The sequence below is a fragment of the Sylvia atricapilla genome, chromosome 3 (genome assembly GCF_009819655.1).
Source record: "Sylvia atricapilla isolate bSylAtr1 chromosome 3, bSylAtr1.pri, whole genome shotgun sequence".
NCBI classification, from domain to species: domain Eukaryota; kingdom Metazoa; phylum Chordata; class Aves; order Passeriformes; family Sylviidae; genus Sylvia; species Sylvia atricapilla.
The window spans coordinates 99544095-99558505 of NC_089142.1; the positions used below are offsets into that span (position 1 = coordinate 99544095).

The 14411-nt window shown below is 37.1% G+C and overlaps 1 protein-coding gene across 17 annotated transcripts in view; it reads right to left on the minus strand.

Annotated features, from left to right (window-relative positions):
- Positions 1–2264: 2264 nt before the first annotated feature.
- The window catches only part of NRXN1 (neurexin 1), a 667911-nt gene continuing 655764 nt past the window's right edge, over positions 2265–14411 (minus strand). For all 17 annotated transcript variants that reach the window (XM_066316362.1, XM_066316361.1, XM_066316355.1 and 14 more), the window contains one exon: positions 2265–3319. In XM_066316362.1, the coding sequence (XP_066172459.1) occupies positions 3012–3319 (308 nt within the window). In that variant the 3' untranslated portion in view covers positions 2265–3011. The remainder of the gene's footprint in view (positions 3320–14411) is intronic.

Genomic DNA, 14411 nt, shown 5'->3' on the forward strand with positions numbered 1-14411 from the left:
AAGCACTATAAGGTTAGGGGCATTGGGCCTCTCTTTGATGTCTTAGGGTTGAAAGTTTCACACGTTATTTAGTGTTTTGTTAAAAAAGGCAACACAATACAGTCATAGAAATGAAGCCATCTCAGTCAAACAAATTAGGTTATTATAGAGAAAGGATCAAATTTTATGTTAGGTAGTTGGTTTATGTCTGTTTGTTTGTTGTTGTTGCTGCTTTTAAACAAAAAGAAATTTTAAATCCACTTGCTGGCATTTCTGATACATCCATAATTTTTTTTTTAATTATGAAATTAAAGAGGAAAAAGGAGAACCTTCAGAAACAGTGTTAAAATCATGTTTTCTTATTTTAATAATAGCAGATCTTTTTTTGTTTTCTCTTGATGTATGGATTTAGTTAAAGATTGATCTACCAAACTGCCTGGAAAGTTGGCCTGACAATGTTATTTCATTAATTTAATCAATACCAAGCAGAAAAGACTATTTCATCTCCCCCAAATCATATTCTGTCATGTCCAGTCTCCTGTCAACATATTATTCTTGTTCTTCTAGGTACCTTCAAGCACTGAAATCTGAACACCACCTGGCTTTCAACTTCTTTCCTCCCTCCAGCTGAAGTCTCTTGCTTCCAGCAATGACCTCCAGTCACCCTTGCCCCTGCCATTCCCTGAGTACAGCTGTCTTGTAAAGGTGGGAGAAGTTATGAGTGCCACAGGTGAGCAACAGAAATGAACATCAGATGGATTTTGTGGGTTTTGTGGTTTTTGTTTTTTTTGTTTTTTTTTTTTTTTTTCATTTTTGCATAAATGCTAATGAAAATAAAAAGTCATTTCACAAATGCAACATGGCACACCTTGATGTGGCTGGCAAACTTCAAGAGAAGTGTTTTCATGTCAGCTACATGTATTTTAAAAGTGCTCTGACTCCCAGTTAGATAGCTGTACCAGTTCCCAACTTTTTTTCATCAGCTACAGTGAGTAACACACAACAAACCATTTTGTGTCTGCTGTTTAAAGCTAATTTTTAATTTCTCATTCCTGTCTGTAAAGTGTGAATATCTGTATCTCTCCCAGGAGGCCTTCTGATGATTTGGTTGATTTCTATTGAACTACCCTCTTTCCGTCCAATGTATTCCCTTTGAACTTCTGTGTAAATAAAATGTTATGTTATGATTTATTGCTGTGAAACTAATGAAATATTACTAGAAAAAAAATCCAAAGTTCATGTGTAAATTACAGCATTACATTTCATGTGTTTAACTAATATGCATTAATGTTTTATATATGCAAGATAAGCTGTGTCACTTTAAAACATAATGAACTTATATCTGTCTCGTTATGATGTCTTGCAATACTACACAATCAACTTAGCTAAAAAATACTTTTTCATATGTCAAAATGCCCACCATTGAAAAATACTATCGTGCACCTCAAGAGTATTTCATTTTTGGAGAAAGGGATAAATTCTGCAATAGAATCAGCCTGGATAATTACAATGGGTATTTTTAGATCTTTTAGCACCCAGTGCTAGAAGTAGCTGTTCTTCATATGAATGCCAGATAAACACTATATGATACTTCCTAAGATTCTCAAGAAACTCATCATTCTTGTAATTTCTAAGAACAAGGTTTCTGTAAGGCAAACCATGCTCTCCAATAGTGAAGCTTTGACTGGAAGCCAAAGGCCAGTTTAAGTCACTAAATATTTAGCTAATTAATGAATGCATATTTCTAGGAAAATTTGCCATTCTGATCAACTTCATTGATGCATATCAGGAGCAAGAGATGGGGATAGGAGGGAGAAGACAAATTACAGTAGAGATATATTTTTGCTTTCTAGTCCACTTCTTTCATACAAACTACTGAAACTTAATTGCAACATAATAGAGCTGTACAGGTAAGAAAAAAATTAGCTGACTCTTATATACATTCATACACATCCCCCTTTGTATAACCACTACACTGTAAATTAAAAATAAAAAAAAAAAAGAAAGGGGAAAAAGTCTGGGACAATTTATAATGGCTGCAAAAAAACTGAAGAATGTCTGTTGCTCCAGATGTCATAAAACTCTCTATACCTAGCAACACTTATAACATTGAGTTTACCAAAAATGGCTGAAGAGCAGATATAGTTTGCATTTTCTATACAACAGGCTATAAAACATCACTTATCACAGTCCAGAAAGCACATATAGATGTGTTTTTATATAAACATATGTAATAACATATTAAGCGTGCATGAAAATTTCCCAATGATTGCATCTATGCCCTCTTGTTTCTCTTTTTTTTTTCTTTTCTTTTTTTTTTTTTTCTTTTTTTTTTTTGTGGAAATGTGCCTTATATTCCAGATTTGTGTTTTTGTTTTTGAAAATAAGGCCTCCGTACTATTTTCCTCACAACCAGAAAGGGGCTTTTTGAAAGTATTTCTACATAAGTCTTCAGAAAAGCCAGCACTTTGTTTCAAAATGCAAGTTTCCAATCACTGCTTCACTGCACCAGATGGCAAACTCTTTATGTTTGCTTGTTGAGTCACCATATATAATGACAGTCTTCTCTGACAATAAGACTAACTTACTTCTCAAGAAAGCGCTAGCACTTTGGCTAAATCCAGAATCATAGGTAGCTTCTTTTTTCTTTTTTTTTTTTTTTTCCTGTTTTGTTTTTTTAAAATTTGATTTTTTTTTCATATTGTGCCTCGGTGTTGTAGTAATACTCCTTGCTTTATGAATGCGTGGTGTCATCATTGTCTTTCAGAAACGTTCCAGCAACATAAAGACAGGCAGAGTAAATGAAAACACTGTGGATGTTAGGGAATTTATCAGCTCCTGTTTCTGAAAAACAAGAGCATGAAATGCTTGTTTTTAAAAACAGTCTTTCCTTTCTGATTGCATTCCCTGTCTTTTCTGTTTGTCTGTTTGTTTTTGAATGTGCTTCATAAAAAGTAAAGTAAATAAGTTTGTATTATGTCTCAGATAAAATGAAGACTATTTCTATACAAGCGTTCGTTTAGATGTTGAGATCAGACATAGTACTCCTTATCCTTATTTTTCTTGTTTTTGTTGGAACTTTTAGCGCTGTTGGGCTGTTTCTCCTTGATCACAGCCCCGTTGGATTGTGCTGAGTTACTGATGTAGTTTCGACTCTCATCCACGTGGTAGGAGCCCTCGTCCCGATTCCTGTACTTGTACATGGCATACAGGAGGATGAGGATGCACAGCGCTGCCGCCGCCACGATCCCAACCACCATGCCCGTTGTGCTGCTGGATTCACGGATCACCTCGGATGAGCCGGGGTACTCCCTTCCTCCTCCTGCCCTGGTAGGGTTTGCTGTGGGTAGATAAGGAAAGAAAGGAGAGGTTATCCTTGAGTGTGCACATGGAGGAGTCAGTCACGCCTGCTGTCGCTGCCATGTGCCCTTCTGTCTGCACCCACTGGGCCAGGACAGCACAGCGACGTACTCCTGCCTCTACCAGTCCAAAACCAGTTGGTATTCCAGCCCATCCCTTCTTCAGGCTTTTAAACAAGGAAAAGGACAGCAAGGAACGTCTAGTTCTAGCCTTCAAAGGTATCATTTGTCCCAACGTGTTATTAAGCAAATAAAGCCTAAATAATTGGAAATAACAGGTGTGCCATAATTTAAAGGCAGGGACATAAACATCTGAGAGGAAAGGATTTCCCTCTCTCTCCTGCCCTCTCTCCCTCTCTTTCTATAAGGAACAAAAAGTGACACCATACAATTTGAGAAGGCAGTGATGATAAGACAGAGTGGAAAGAAAAAAGAAGAAAATGGCTGATAGCAGACGATAAATTCACTACAAATAAGGTATCTTAAGCTCTCCTGTACACTTCCCTCACCAAGCTTCTCAGTTTCTCTTTTCCTTCTAATACTTTCTTTTCTTTTTTAAAATTAATTATATTTACTTCTAGTACTTTTAGAGAGCTATCCAACCCTACCTCCTATTTTCTAATTCATAATCCTTGAATATGGCTACACTTTGGAGCATTTTTTCACTCAACTTCATCCATTCCCTCTTTTCTTCATTGATGCCATTATCAGATGTTCCTTCAAGGATTGCTTTATGCCCCAAGAAAACCTCTCAAATTGCACAGAGCAAGGACTTAGCTTCCTAAGAACTCACCTCTGAGGCCAGACTCTGATCTTTTCAGCTGTGATATGAATAGAACTGACCTATGTCTTCACACTGGAAAATCTTCTTGATAGGAACTATTGTGTTGTCTAGCATATTTTGTCCCCTTGTACAGCCATGATGAATGAAACCCTAATTCCAGGAGGAATTTCTAGTTTAAATGCTCAGAGCATGTCCAATGCTTTTATGTTTTCCATAATCTCCTTTCTTAGTTGAATTTTGCAGCAGGAGGGGAGTCAGGTCTTTGTATAGAATCACTTAAAGTGGTGATAGCTGAGAGGGATCCTCTCTAACCCAAAAAGTGTTATAGACAATAATGAAGTGATCTGGGTTTATTCCTCTGATTATACCAGCATTTCCAAACTTCTGGGAGGCTGTGTATCCTCAGCACTACCAGCCTTGGCTGAGCTCAGGAGTGCCAGGCTGGCTTAGAGAAACTGCATTTTAAATCATTATGCATGGCTAAAAATTCAATCAGTAATATACAGAAACTAACTAAAAGTACAAATGTTAGTTTTACAATATATTCACAATGTTAACATTATCAGGGTGTGCCTACAGTAGCACTGTACTGAAGTGTGTTAGAAAAGTGTCTTGCTCAAAGTCCACAATAGCACACTATGTTCCATAGTTTCAAGCACTGTAAAGGCATAATAGAAAGATGATTTTAAGGATGTTACATTAAAGGTAATGTGAGCCAAACTATCAACACTGGTCAAAAAATTGCAACAAATCTGGACAACCAGAATTGAAAGCAGCCACCAGCTACAGACACCTACAATTGGCCTATGAACACTAAAACATAGCAAAAAAAGCCACAAATACCCAGAAAAATAAGTTCCTTCTCCACCCTGGTATTACTCATCATTTATTCATTGGTGATTTGTGTTCTAACTGCTGAAACACCTCTTCCTAGCAGTTATTTCAAACAAGTTTAAAGAAGCTGGCATTTTGTTCAGCTGAAAGAACAGAGGCAAAACTGCAAGATTCAAAAAAACCCATGTCAAACAGTATTTTAACTTTTTGTACTCTTCTGAAAGTTCTTACTTATTATGACTTGGTGCAATTGGTACTTTCAATGGCTACACAAGGAATCTTGAAGGTTTTAAAATGTTTTTGTCATTTCAGGGCAGATGCCACCCTACTAAGAAAGGTGCCCTGTTTTGGAACAGTAGTCAGCAACCGGTTTAGATCCTGTTTGTTCATTGTAGCTATTGTAGAAAATGGAAATTCTTTTACACCTAGGGTGTCATTTACTGTTTTACAAGAGACAATGCATTGTGCTCAGAACAAAGACTGAGTATTTCCATAGTGAATGTAAATGAGAGAGTCATATCATACTGTATGTGATTTCAGGAAATTAATTTCTGTCTGAGAAATAATAGAAGCCACTGAATACACTGTCAATACTTGATGGATTAACAGCTGCTCTTTCTCTTTAAGATACATACATTTGGACCAAATACTGTCAACTAACCTTACAATTAAGGTCTACTAAATGACACTTAACATCTGGCTCAGAGGAAAACATTCTAATATTGCAACCTAAAAGAAACATTTAAGGTGTGTTTTTCATTGTTACCTAAATTCCTGCCTCTCACCTGATGGCTTCCTTTTATTTTAAGAATATTTTCACAATTATCTCATTTAACCCATCTGCCTGAGAAATATCCAACCACTACATTAATGTTATTTAAACTTATAACATTTCAAAGCATCTGTTGTTGCATTTGTTTAGATATCTGGGAAAGGAGCAGTTCAGCAAGGAAAAGAACTTGTTAGTTTTGTTCCATTTACATTAAAATATGCTTTTTAAAATTTTCTTATTTTTATTTAGAGAGCAGGGTCTCTCCACATAAATGAAGGAAGAGGAAATATCAAAGTTTTACTAAGTATATAGGTTTGTCTGTGAGCACTTTAGATAGGAACAGCTAATGGAGTACACACCAAAGCAAGAATCCTGTTCTGAGATAGGGAGTAAAGAGCCACTGCAAAAAAGCCAGCCTTAATTTCTTCTGAAATCTGTATAAATAAATAAATCCACATCCATAAAATTGCTGAAACGGCTGCTCTCTATTTAAGCAGGACCATTGTTTGACTAAGACTGGAGTCAATTCCAAGGCGAATTTACCTGTATTTTTCCCCCTGCAAGGCAGAACCTATTGTTGGATGGGATAGCAGATTATCTCAGAGGAGAGCAAATGAAGATTATAAATTTACAGAAATCATGCTCTTTGCTTCCCAGCTTTCCATCTTTGGGAAACACTGGTTCTAGTTTTCTTCCTGGCATCTTGGTAGCTGGACGAGGCAGAGCCATTGGCTCCTGGCACAGCAACAGAGGTGTGTCTGCAGGTAACCTTGTCTACTACTCAGCTGCAGTCACTCTTAGTGTCTGCAGCATGAAAAAGATATTAACTTCATCCTAGACATCTTACTTTAAAAGGGAAATTAAATACCTCTTCGGAGTATGGTAAGATTAAATGACATAAAATATTACTCTGATTTTTAAGAGTAAACAGTTGTCTCAAAAATATACCCCCAAACCCTGAAACTACCTATTTAGTAAAAAATAAATTGAGGTTGGTTTGATTAGGAACAAGACAAAATCATAAATGCACTAAATATGCTCAAACCTTGCCATAACAGTGAGAGGAAATGATTGTCATCTTGTGGTGCAAGGATTCCTTCTTAAAGCAACTTTTCTGATGCACAGCTCTTCCTCTCAACAGCACAAAATCAGTATTTTTGTACTGCCTCAAAGACCAGCTTAGAAGAAACTGAGTTCTAAAAGCCTCCTCTAGCACTTATGAAAAACTTTGCATGAAATAATAGCAATTGAGCAGAGTTTTACACTGTGTAATAATGGATTAGAAAGTTATTATTCTTGACTGTACTTGTAAGTGGTTTAAAATTTAGAGGGAAAAATATCTAACTATTTTCAGCGCCCAGTTTCATTAATACTGTGAAAAGAAAATTGGAATTGCAGGTTCCCATTGTGTTTGTGAATTGAAATTAGCAGACTGAAAAACAAAACAAAACAAAAGACAGAAGGACTCCAAACCTGTTTTCTTTACATTTATGCCTTCCCACAAACTGTGAATAGGAAATTACTCACAAGACAGAAATGTTTAACTACTGCATTTGCAATGGGGCATGAAGGCAATTATTTATGGGACACATACTAATTTTCACCCTGTGTGCTATCATTGTAGACCTGTTTGTGGTCGATTTTCTGCAGCATTGTTGGATTCTGGTGAACTGGTTTCTGAGCTCACTGCAATTTCAGCATCTCTTTACAATGAATACCTCTGAAAAACAAACCCCAGCACTTCCTGTGCAGAACTGGGGTAGATGCAGCTCAGCTTCAAAACCAGTATGAAGGTCTGCTGTAGACTTGTGTTTAAAGGAAAAATTTTAAAGCATCTGCTCTACTCTTTGGTAGATATAATGCATTAAGATACCGCTAGAGTGACATCAACTAACTTAGCTTGTTATAAAAATAGTCTAGCAGTGAAACAGCATCCATGCTAAAAAGGTTGCTTTGCTAAGAAGCTGAACCTTCTCTCTGCACTGAATAGAGTGCTTATTTCCAAGTGTAATGATTAGTCATATATCGACTTCGAATTATTTACAAATCCTACCAACTCCTTAGGACTGTAGGTTTTGCAAGTAACTTCTTTTTCCCCTGTGGCTGAGAGGTGGAAGGTTGTTTTCTCAACCTTTTAAAATGTCATCATAAGTCTAAAGGGAGACAGGTTAGTTGGTTGTAAGTGCCAATTGATGGAGCATACCAAATCAATGGAGTTTAGGAGTTATTATGTTTTTCAGAGCTGAGGGGAATATGTCAAAGTTTTATAAGAAGCTTTTGTGGAAACATTTTCCACAAAACTAAATTTAATTTTAGCCCAAATGGAGAATGTAAACCAACATATCACCTAATATTTTTAGCAGCCTTCATCCCTGTGGTCTTACTCTTTTTATTAGTATATTTTAACATTTCAGTTGCATTGCTTTTCTTTTAGTATTCCTTCCCTCCAAACATGGATTCTTTCTTCTTTTACCAGTGCAAGTGTCCTACCTCTCCCCACTTCTACATTTGTCATCTGTCCTGCTTTATTTTCTACATAAAGTAATTTTTGTTGCATGTTCTGAGAAATCTTTAGTAATTTGGTACTTTCTTTCAGGAGTTTTGACTGACCAGCAGAGTCAATAGTTAGTCTATATTGTAAACTGAAGTATTCCTAAGGGGTACGGGGGGGGTGGTGGGGTGTGTAAAAAAAAAAAAAAAAAAGCTTTTGCAAATAAGATAACATAGAAAAGGTAAAACAGAAATATTATACTACTGACAGCATGTTTTCAAGCTACAGCTAAGCTGCTGCAATTGTGGGCCACCAGTTCAGACAGCTAAACTGGGATCATTTGCTTGGTGAGCTGCCTGCCACTCTTGCTCCCTGAAGAATCAGTGCTAAAGCAAGAAAAGAGCAGGGGCACTGAAAGCATAAATTTTTGGTGGCAGCTAACTGCAAGATTGGCTGCATTGAACCAAAACTGTGACATTTGGGCTCCACTTACTTCAGGAAAATTTTGCTATGAGCTTTGCCAGATCAAGGTTTCATTGCTTGCTATTTTTAGCATTGTCATCTCATTAAAAACTAAGGAAAAAAAATTCCAAGCCTCCTTATCTAGGAACCAGTTTTCAGCAGAATCCCAAAATGTAGTTGTAAAGCGTGAGGAATCTGCTGGCTTGGCCTGCAGAGCGTGGAATGATTCTTGCTCATAAAATGAGCTGGAGGTGCAGACACCCACATTCATCTCACAACTGTGGGTGATTCCCTGATTTTCCTCCTTCACTAAGCAGCTACTACATGAAGAGATAAATCTCTATGCCACAAACATTATATATATATATGGCTTGAATGTTGAAGCCGAAAGCACACCACATTCAATTTGTTCCAAATACTGTCATCAAGTCAGACCCATTGCTGACAAAGTTGATAATATGCCTGGGAGAAGAAGAGGCCAGGCTTTCAAGACATCCAGAATATACTTGCACACACACTCGGAGTGCAGGTGCTATAAATACTGAACTACTCCTGTTATCCAAAGGCCCAGGTTCAACAGGTACACTTGTTCAGCCTGAATCCTATTACTGCCTAAACCATATATGCTTCTCTGGGAGTGGGAAGAGAAAGACAAATGGAATTAAGGACGTATATAAGTTACATTTGATGTAATTAATGTTCTTTTTCTCTTGATAAAATTATTAAAATTAATAAGACAGCCTTGTTTTTCTTTTCTTCTCTCATCATAGTCTATAAAACAATTCTGGTGTCTCTGATGTTGACACAAGGGAAAAAAAGATTGAGATATCTATAAAGCTTTGTTTCATTTCAGAATATAATTCTTGTATTCTCACTTCTTTCATCTTTCATTTGTCTCTTTTCTGAAACTTTTTAAATGGTACATTCGCAACATATGATGTACTCTAGATCTGAATTTACTGTTTAAGCCAGTTCACTTTTAAACCATCAAAGTCCCAGATCTAGACCATAGCCCTTAACCTCAGGAGAAGTGCTGGTTTTGAAACCTGTATAGAACAGCTTGTCAACACAGCAGAACAAGGTTTCATTCAGTTCTTTATAAAGTCAGAAGGACATAGTCTAAGGTTGGACTATTTCAGGTACATGTACCCCTCATTATATGTTACTTTTGCCTTGAATTTTTCCTGCTTCCATTTATGAGCAACATCCTCGGAGAATACCTAAGTTCTCAAACTTGTTAACATTCACCTGCCACTTTGCAGGCTGTCAAATTACACGACTCACACACTGCAATACCCCAGTGCTTCTGCCCAGGTTTAAAATAGCCATGAGCAGGGAGGGAGTTGAAAATTAGAAGCAGCATCCTTAGTACTAGGAGGGCAAGAGCTAATGGGTGCTCACACTGTACTGACTGCTAGAAAACACCAGCAAGAAGTTTACCATCTGTTCTTGCTTCCCTTTCCTGGCAGAAGGGCAGCACACCAGTTCACTTCCAGTGGTCTGGTATGATGGTTACTGGTTTGAGAACCTACTTCTGGCAGGCACCAACTACCCTAGAACACAATATTAATTGAATTCATCAAGTATTGGATATTTCCTACAGAATTTGAAAGACCTTGTTTAATGTCTCATTGCTCAAGTTTGGTCTGAGAAAGCCTTGGCATAGAAACTGAGCAAAACAATGCTAATTCAGGCCAGTATTTTGGCTAAAAACCTTCTCCTACTTTTGCAAAATATTGTCTTTCTTCTTCTACCTTTTTCATGAAAACAAGAATGAAAAACAGTCCCTTGGAAAACTGAGTTTCCTTCACAAAAAGAAGAAATGCAATGCACATGCATTACAAAGCTACAAGAAACAGTTTCAGTATAGTATTCACAGTATGCAAGAAAATATACGCACTAGATGTAGAAAATCAAACCAGACTGAAGTGTAGCTCAAGGAAAACAATGAGATTGCATCAATCAAAGCACCAATTACACAGCCAAATTTCAAACAAACTAGAACTCACTTATTTACTCAGAGGTCTATGTGCACTCTTGATCCTAAGTTTAAACTTGATTTAAAGGACTAACTTTTTGGGATAATACACTTTAAATCAGGATTTTAAAAGCAAATTTACATAAAAAACCAAACAAACAAAAGCAATGGAACTTGTTCCAGATTCAGTCATGCCTCTACTTCATCCTTGTGTAAGTAAATCCTCTGTCTTTCCAAAATTTCTTTATCGAAGCAGGAAAAAGAGTCCTGGTCAAGTCAGTAAATTACTTGCCTGTTTCTGACAACCTCAGTTTTGCAATTACTAACTTATTTCCTGCATTTTTCACCCAATGTCAGAGTGTGAAGTTCACCTGTGGAAAATGTTTTTGAGAGTCCACATAATCTATATTTGACATTATTTCATTGTTTTTCAGAAAATATAATGTGTTTTACAGACTGTTTTTCAGTTCAGTGAATGTTTGGTTCCAGTTTAAAAAGATCTACACTTTTTGAAAATTTCTCATAGGACAGGTTGTCAAAGAACACACATCTTTATTTCTGTGGCTAACAACAAAGAATGACAAAAGATTTAGAACTGCCTCGAACCTATTTTCATTTACTAATGATAGATGTGTGGCCACTGGAGCTTAATGTGTTTTATTACTGAAAATCTTGAATACCAGGCTTGAAAACCATGTCTGCTTTAATGAAGAGAGCATGGACATAGATCTAATTTCATTTTTTTCGTTTCTGACAGAGCCACTGCATTTACAGACAATTAATTTTTAAGGTCTATGCAGCACGTTATCTGTAAGGTTTTTTTGGGGGGGGAATATCAAAAAGAATAGGTCAAGCAACTGCTTATATACATGCAACAGTTTTTCCAGCTATTTTTTCTAGGGAAAATCAAGAAAGTAAGTCCTCAATGAACTCCAAACCACCAACGTAACAGCAGGACTAACAACTGTCACTTAGTAAATTTCTCTGCACAAGAGTTGCCTTTTCATGTTGTCTGCATATGTCTGAAGTATGGAATAAAAATTTAGGTGTTTCCACACAAATAATAACCACAGTGTTTGAACTGTAAATGTTTGCTGGCTGGGATTAAACCACAGCAGCCCTTATTATATAAGTCTTCTGTGCTTTATAGAAGTGAGAAGAGCCAGCTTTATCAGGGATAAGTGTGGAATATGAATGCACCCTCAAAGTTCACACCCAAGGAAAGCCGTTCATCATTTACGCACCAGCGGAGGAGCTCTGGTGCAGTTAACAGAGAGCCTGGTGTGATTTATAGCAGTCTGATGTCAATATTTCTTACCAGCCACAGAGCACAGTGAGCTGCTGCTATTGCACTGCTAGGAAACCATTGTGTTCAGGGAAAGAGCCTGCTACCCAGTATCCATCTATATTCTTCCATCTGACACTGGGAATGCATGAAAATCCTAAGGACTGGCTAGAAACCTCCAGTCCCATTCAGTATTCCCAAGTTTCAGTGGCATGGCTGGTAAAGAGTAGAGGCTGGCATTGGCACAATGGATCAATCGCGATTTTTAACCTCAGTCCTTTAGATAATGTGGAAAAAAAAATCTATTTGATCGGATTCAAATTAAAAATGTCATATTTGTAATTCACTGTAACAGGAACTAGGACCTCAGCCTGTTGACAAAGAAATAGTTGAGTTCACAATAAAATAATTTGGAAAAATGTAGCATTTACTATCTGTTCCTCTGGAGAAGGCTTTGTGATTCATAAAAAAATAAATAAGTTTAACAAATACTTTAACTTCAACTGAAGGAAGATTAATCTATATCTTAATCCCCTTAGTTCTTTTATGCATAGCCATGGTAGGTGCTAACATTTGGAAAGTTTGTAAATAAAGCATAGTTTTCACCCTGTAGTAGCTTATACAGAAATATCTATGTGTATTGCAGCTAAACACTTTAAAAGTTTGATTCAAGACAACCCAGTGATCTTTCTGGTACTGGAAATGCATATAGAACTACAGGATAATTGGACTGAGGCACAAATATTCCCTTTATGTCTTGAGCCATAATGAACACAGTAGCCCTATGAACTAACTGTAATTTTATTTTTCTATGTTTCAGCTTCTTGCACAATGAATTCCATGAAGAGCATTAAACAGGGCACTTGCAGTGATGTATAAATTATAGGAGTCACTTTATCTCCTACTGCAATGTTATCATGCTGCCAGATGCACCAGAAATACAGTGCAGTAATTCGTGACAGGAAAAGAAAGCAAAACTTCTAGTAATGGGCATAAAACACTCACAAACCATATTTCACAGCTCTGCCTTTTAGAAAAACAGACATCAATGCTGGGACCAAACCTAAACCATCACAAGGTGGCTGAGAATATAGGGTTCTGAGCCATCTCACCTATCCAACATGTAGAGGAACAGAGAAGAGGACATGAACGTGTAGAAAGCAGTTTGCAAGCAAAGCCCCACACTGTTGGCTGACAGGACAAACCTCCCCCAAAGCAGTGACTCCTCCCTAAGAGTCACCCTCAGCAGTGGCTTGTTCAGTCTCTAGGCTAAACTGGTGCTTTGGAGATTTCTCACTGCCGCCAGTTTTCTGCAATGCAATTAGCCTGGCCAACATGTAGGAGAAATTAAAAACATGCTCAAAGATCAGTCCAGAAGTGTCTATGCTATTGACCATTCTTACTTAATAATATAGGTAAAAAAAATATTTCATTTATCCCTCTGAATTAAGAATTAGGGCTAAGACAGCTAGCCAGTGCTACCAGCTGCTATACGTGACTGAACTCTGTCCTGATAATTCTTATTCTTTTTACACACAGAATGGTAAAGGACAAGATCTGCCACCAATCAAACACTGCCATGGGAAGTCGAGGCCAAAAACTGCCAGACAAATCAAGAGATGATGGAGTATTTTCTTTGGTTGCAACATGTGGAATTCCACTAGTTGAAAAAGGCTTGTTTGAACTTGAAGAAAAATTCCTCCTTCACTTTGAAGGTTACCATCTCTAAAATTTCCAAGGCCAGTGAATATTCTGGCTTTAAGACCACCAAAACCTCTACTTGTGCCATTTCTGCTGGGGCTGTCAGGAGGGGTTTTCAACCTAATTGCAAGCTTAAACCGCTGTTGAGTCACAATTTGGAGAAAGATTTAAAATTCATTTGCAGAAAGAGAACTGTTTGTGTGTCTGTCTAATACTGTAAGACCTTTTTCTTGGTCGAGAGTTCCTTGCCATTAAGCTCAGTGATTTCACTTCATTTGACCAAGCTCAGACCTCTCTGCCTTTTGGAATATTTCAATAGCTACAGAAGTGGTTAGATAATAGCTAACAAATAAAATATCAGCCCAGAGTAACCGGAACAAATAAGCTGTATAGCACAAATGCTCACTGAAATTCAGCAGAAATCAGAGCTCTCTACAGAGCTCAGTAACAGCTGGAACAGCAGTCCTGATGTGCAGAAAGGCAATTTTTCCACCTGTAGTTTTATAACTCCTCATGTAAAATCAGTAAATTGTCCCAGGTTCTTTTTTTTTTAATAGGTTACCACTAAAATTTTTTGTAACTTGCCCACAAAATGAAAAGGTTTTATTATTTCCTCCATGATATGAAGTTGAGGATGTATAAACTATTGGTTTTTATTATTATTATTATCATCCTCCTCAATCTTCATGTTGTTATTAGTATTTAGGGGAAGGTGGAGAGAATGTGAAAGCAACACTTGTTGCCTTATTACACAAAACATAACGCA